The 6,079-nt window shown below is 29.4% G+C and overlaps 1 protein-coding gene across 1 annotated transcript; it reads right to left on the reverse strand.

Moving 5' to 3' along the window:
• Nucleotides 1–1,565: 1,565 nt before the first annotated feature.
• On the reverse strand, nt 1,566–4,498 carry LOC106755240 (RING-H2 finger protein ATL29-like). The gene is made up of 4 exons (XM_014637350.1): nt 4,432–4,498; nt 2,313–2,386; nt 1,992–2,219; nt 1,566–1,910 (listed from the first exon to the last, which is right to left on the reverse strand). Exons 1-4 carry the CDS (start codon nt 4,496–4,498, stop codon nt 1,566–1,568), a joined length of 714 nt encoding a protein of 237 aa, XP_014492836.1.
• Nucleotides 4,499–6,079: the final 1,581 nt, after the last annotated feature.

Here is a 6,079-nt window from a genome sequence, read left to right on the forward strand (position 1 = left end):
AGTCATAGAAAATAAATTTTTGAATTTTAAAAAAATATTAAATGAATATAAAATATTTACATGCATCAAAATATTACTTTTATTTGCACGAACGCATGCAACACTCACATACACATGTCTGTACGCACAAGTGTTGTAATAAAGAAGAAATATTAAAGTAAAACTTAAAAATTAAAAGGGATTTCAGATTTTTAAAGCTGATAAGGAGTTTAAAAGGTTAAGAAAGAACAAAATGTTTTTAGTTAATCGGATTTCATATCCTATTTTGTTAGAATAATTATAAATTCAGATATATTCGTTTTTGTTTAGGCATTAGTTCATATTATTAGAATGATAAATTAAAATCTATATAAATAATACTTTTTTCATCAAAAGTTTATGGTTAAGTTTGGTTCTAGTATTAAATTCTCGGAAACCACATGTTAAATATGTAATAATTATTTATATGAATAATGGTAGAATAATTTACATTTATTTGATATATGTTAAAAAATCAAATATTCATAAAAAATAAAGTTTTGTATTTAAAAAACATAATATTAAATAAATATAAAATATTTACATGCATCAAAATATCACTTGTATCTGCTCACACACATGCAACACTCACATGCACACGCCCGCACAAGTGGGTTAATAAAGAAGAAACATTAAAGTAAGACTTAAAAATTAAAAGGGATTTCAGATTTTAAAAGTTGATAACGAATTTAAAAGGTTAAGAATGAACAAAATACTTTTAGTTAATCAGATTTTATATCTATTTTGGCTAGAATAATTATAAATTCAGGTATATCCGTTTTGGCATTAGTTCTGATTATTAGCACGATAAATTAAAAAGTATATAAACAATATTTTTTCATCAAAAGTTTATGGTTATGTTTGGTTCTAATACTAAATTCTCGGAACCCACATGCATATATTTGGAGCAATATATGTAATAGTCATTTGATTTAATACATCATTTGGTCCTTTCTTTTGGGGGTTTAGTTCAAAATGATCACACCTTTGGAAAAAGTTCACTAAGGTCTCATATTTTAATAAAAAAATTTCAATATCGTCCTTTTAGCAAATGACGTTAAAATTATAATGGTACAGATGCTAGCGTGGCCATACGTTGATGAGCTGTTTAAAACAAAGCTTACGTGGCTTTGTGATGTCATTTAAATATGTAAATACTTAAGATAAAAATAAAAAAATGACATAAAAGAAGGTTAAAGTAAAAACCCTTACATAATGTAGTTTGGAAGATTTTCTTAGCAGAAGCATGGCGACTTTCAAAAGGTATAAACAAGATTAGGATAAATGGTATTGTTTTCCTTCATCCATGGAGGAAGTTATTTCACTGAAAAGGCTCCCAACTTTGCAAAAACCAGACATCCTAGTTTTGGCAAAGACAGAAACACATAAAAACCTTCCAACTCAGGAATATATCGCTTACCATAATGCACAGTGCCTATCTACTCTACAAGAACCATTTACCTCAAACTATTGCCTTCTATCTCAAATTACATGCAGCAAAATCTTAAAAAACAAAAGAGAAAACTCTAAAATTTAAGATGCAGTGTTTAAGGTCTCTGAGTATGAGTTGGGGAGGAAGAGCAACTGGGTGATGGCGGTTGAACAAACCCACAATTACTGCAAGGTAGAGGAGCATCAAGCTTGGTCATATCCTTAAAACTCGCACAGCTCCTCGTAGAATTATGTTTACTGTTCACTCTCAAAACATGCTCCGACAATCTCAACGTGTACTTGTCATCGTCATTCTTTCCCTCATCATCCCCCTCCCCTCTAATCATAACTATGGAGTGCCCGGTGGAATGAGACCGTACAAACATTTGTTCCTCGTGTGCATCAACCACCTCATGTTCCTGTCCTAGACCACGACTACGTTCAAGTTCAGTTTGTTCCTCCTGTTGTTCATGTTGTTGTTGATATTGATTGTTATCACAAACATGTTCATGACCACAATCAAGGCCTTCTTCTTCTCTCACATCAACACGTATCTTGCCGTTGGCTGAGGAAACAACGACGTCGCTGGGTTTGAGAGGTTGGTCGTCTTGGGGAGAGTCAAGGTCTCGACGACAAACGGGGCATGTTTTGTGAGAGCAGAGCCAGAGGTCGATGCAGTCTTGGTGGAAAACATGGCAGCAGAGGGAAATCGATGAAAATAAAAAACAACCTTTTATACCCCCAAAATCAGAGTCAATTGATGAAAATACCTATTTAACACAAAAACAAATTAAACCCTAATCCCCAAATAAAACATCAACAACATTAACTAATTAGGCTCAGATAATGACCCCTTACCTCACCTCAGTACGAAGTTCCACTTGCACCTTCAAGGAATCAACAATAGAATCAATAGTACAATGACTAGAAACCACCACTTTCAAAACAGTGAAAACCAAGAAATGGCGTAATCAGATAAGGGTAAGGGTTTTTTACTTTAACCTCTTTTATGTCATTTTTTATTTTTATCTTAAGTATTTGCATATTTAAAGGACATCACAGAGTCAAGTAAGCTTCGTTTAAAACAACTCATCAACGTTTGGCCACACTAGCATCTGCACCGTTATAATTTTAACGTCGTCTGCCAAAAAGGACGATATTGAACAATTTTTAATGAAATATGGGACCTTAGTGAACTTTTTCCAAAGGTGGGATCATTTTGAACCAAACCCCCAAAAGAATGGACCAAATGATGTATTAAACCTAATTATTTATATGAATAATGGTATAATAATTTACATTTATTTGATATATATTAAAAAATAAAATAGTCATAAAAAATAAATTTTTGTATTTAAAAAATTAATATTAAATGAATATAAAAGATTTATGTGCGTCAAAATATCACTTTTATCTGTACGCGTGCACTCATCCAAGCACTCATCCAGGCACTCACATGCACATGCACGCACACAAGTGTTGTAATAAAGAAGAAACATTAAAGTAAGACTTAAAAATTAAAAGAAATTTCAGATTTTAAAAGCTGATAAGGGGTTTAAAAGGTTAAGAAAGAACAAAATGTGTTTAGTTAATCGGATTTTATATCTTTTTTGTTAGAATAATTATAAATTCAGGTATATCCGTTTTGGCATTAGTTCATATTATTAGCATGATAAATTCAAACCTATATAAATAATATTTTTTCATCAAAAGTTTATGGTTAAATTTGGTTCTAATACTAAATTCTAGGAAGTCACATGCTATATATGTAATAATTATTTATATGAATAATGGTAGAATAATTTACATTTATTTGATATATATTAAAAATAATAGTCATAAAAAATAAATGTTTTTACTTAAAAAAATAATATTAAGTGAATATAAAAGATTTACGTGCATCAAAATATCACTTTTATCTGCACGCACGCATGCAGCACTCACATGGGCACGCCCGTACGCATAAGTGATGTAATAAAGAAGAAACATAAGTAAGACTTAAAAATTAAAAGGGATTTCAGATTTTAAAAGCTGATAAGGAATTTAAAAGGTTAAGAAAGAGAAAAATATTTTTATTTAATCAGATTTTATATCCGTTTTGCCTAGAATAATTATAAATTCAGGCATATCCATTTTGCATTAGTTCTGATTATTAAAATGATAAATTAAAAAGTATATAAACAATATTTTTTCATTAAAAGTTTATGATTATGTTTGGTTCTAATACTAAATTCTCGGAAGCCACATGCTTATATTTGTAGCTATATATGTAATAATCATTTATATGAATAATGGTAGAATAATTAACATTTATTTTATATATATTAAAAAATAAAATAGTCATAAAAAATAAATTTTTGTATTTAAAAAAATAATATTAAATGAATAAGATTTATGTGCGTCAAAATATCACTTTTATCTGCACGCACTCATCCAGGCACTCATCAAAGCACTCACACGCAGACACAAGTGTGTGTTGTAATAAAGAAGAAACATTAAAGTAAAACTTAAAAATTAAATTGGATTTTTGATTTTAAAAGCTGATAAGGAGTTTAAAAGGTTAAGAAAGAACAAAATATTTTTAGTTAATCGGATTTTATATCCTTTTTGGCTGGAATAATTATAAATTCAAGTATATCTGTTTCCATTTTGGCATTAGTTCAGATTATTAGCATGATAAATTGATGGAAGACTATCAAGAGCTCACATTGGACCTCTTATTAGAGCCATGGCAAAGAGAATTCAAGAAGAAGAAGGATCACATAACATTTTACTTCTATGGAAGGTCAATTATAATCCTTCTTCTCTTTATTAAAACAAATTATGTTGTTGTTTTGTAGGGTCCAATAAGGCTAGGACACCATGGTCTTTTCAGCCAAATACCCATTGGATTAAAGAAAATAAAAGTACAAAAAGAAGGCATAGGAGTGGTTGACTCACGGATTGGAAAAGTGAGCATTTTTTTGTGTCCGGACAGCTCACCTCCACGTGATCCAGCTGATGCAAAATTGGCTTCTTCCATGTGAGTAGATGACGTGGATTGCACCATGGGAATTACCTCTTCTATAAGAGCCAATTCTACAGGAAATAAATTGGGTTTTTGAGGGGAAATGGGTCAGACCTTGAAACCTCATATACTATAAATAGAGGTGCTTGGTCTTTGTATTTTTTGAATTTTGAGCCTTAATGAAATGCTGTAGAATTTCCATTCCAGCCATAATGCTCTTGAGTCGATGCTTCTTTTCACTTTCTCTACCCTTTCCTCTAGCTTCCTTCCATCATAGGAGGGCCTTCTGAGCTGAGAGGATCAATTACACACTCATTCCATCACCAAACACCAAATTCCATTCACTTACATTCATTTCTGCTGCACTCCTCTGCATCATGGATGGCTTGCTGTTTGGAACCACATCTCAAGGTCTTCTACCCATAGCAGGTCTCCATCATAAATTAAAACTTGTATAAATAATATTTTTTTCATCAAAAGTTTATGGTTAAGTTTGGTTCTAATATTAAATTCTCGGAAACCACATGTTATATATGTAATAATTATTTATATGAATAATGGTAGAATAATTTACATTTATTTGATATATATTAAAAAATCAAATAGTCATATAAAAGTAAATTTTTGTATTTAAAAAATAATATTAAATGAATATAAAAGGTTTACGTGTATCAAAATATCACTCTTATTTCCATGCACGCATGCAGCACTCACATGCAGACGCCGGCACGCAGAAGTGTTGTAATAAAGAAGAAGCATTAAAGTAAGACTTAAAAATTAAAATGGATTTTGGATTTTAAAAGCTGATAAGGAGTTTAAAAGGTTAAGAAAGAACAAAATGTTTTTATTTAATCAGATTTTATATCTGTTTTGCCTATAATAGTTATAAATTCAAGCATATCCATTTTGGCATTAGTTCTAATTATTAGCACGATAAATTAAAAAGTATATAAACAATATTTTTTCATCAAAAGTTTATGGTTAAGTTTGGTTCTAATACTAAATTCTTGGAACCCACATGCTTATATTTGTAGCTATATATGTAATAATTATTTATATGAATAATGGTAGAATAATTTACATTTATTTGATATATATTAAAAAATAAAATAGTCATAAAAAATAAAATTTTTATTTTAAAAAATAATATTAAATGAATATAAAAGATTGACATGCGTCAAAATATCAGTTTTATCTACACGCCACGCACACACGCATGTATACACACGTACAAGTCATGTAGTAAAGAAGAAACATTAAAGTAGGACTTAAAAATTAAAATGATTTCAAATTTTAAAAGCTGACTAGGAATTTAAAATGTTAAGAAAGAACAAAATGTTTTTAGTTAATCGGATTTTATATCCTTTTGGCTAGAATAATTATAAATTGAGGTATATCGGTTTTGGTATTAGCTTTGATTATTAACGTGATAAATTATAACCTATATAAACTATATTTTTCCATCAAATGCTTATGGTTAAGTTTGGTTCTAATACTAAATTCTCGGAAGCACATGCTTAGATTTGTAGTTATATATGTAATAATTATATATAAGAATAATGCTAGAATATTTTACATCTATTTGATATATATATATATATATATATATATATATATATATAT

This window comes from Vigna radiata, unplaced genomic scaffold, assembly GCF_000741045.1.
Source record: "Vigna radiata var. radiata cultivar VC1973A unplaced genomic scaffold, Vradiata_ver6 scaffold_664, whole genome shotgun sequence".
Taxonomy (NCBI): Eukaryota; Viridiplantae; Streptophyta; class Magnoliopsida; order Fabales; family Fabaceae; genus Vigna; species Vigna radiata.

Bases quoted from the DNA above. Each gene is read 5' to 3' on its own strand.
- LOC106755240 (XM_014637350.1), bottom strand. From the start codon at position 4,498: ATGGTGCAATCCACGTCATCTACTCACATGGAAGAAGCCAATTTTGCA. The intron at 2,387-4,431 runs GTGAGCTGTCCG...CTGTTTTGAAAG, and splicing joins ATCAGCTGGATCACGTGGAG to TGGTGGTTTCTAGTCATTGT. The intron at 1,911-1,991 runs GTGAGAGAAGAA...CATGAACAACAG, and splicing joins ACGGCAAGATACGTGTTGAT to GAGGAACAAACTGAACTTGA.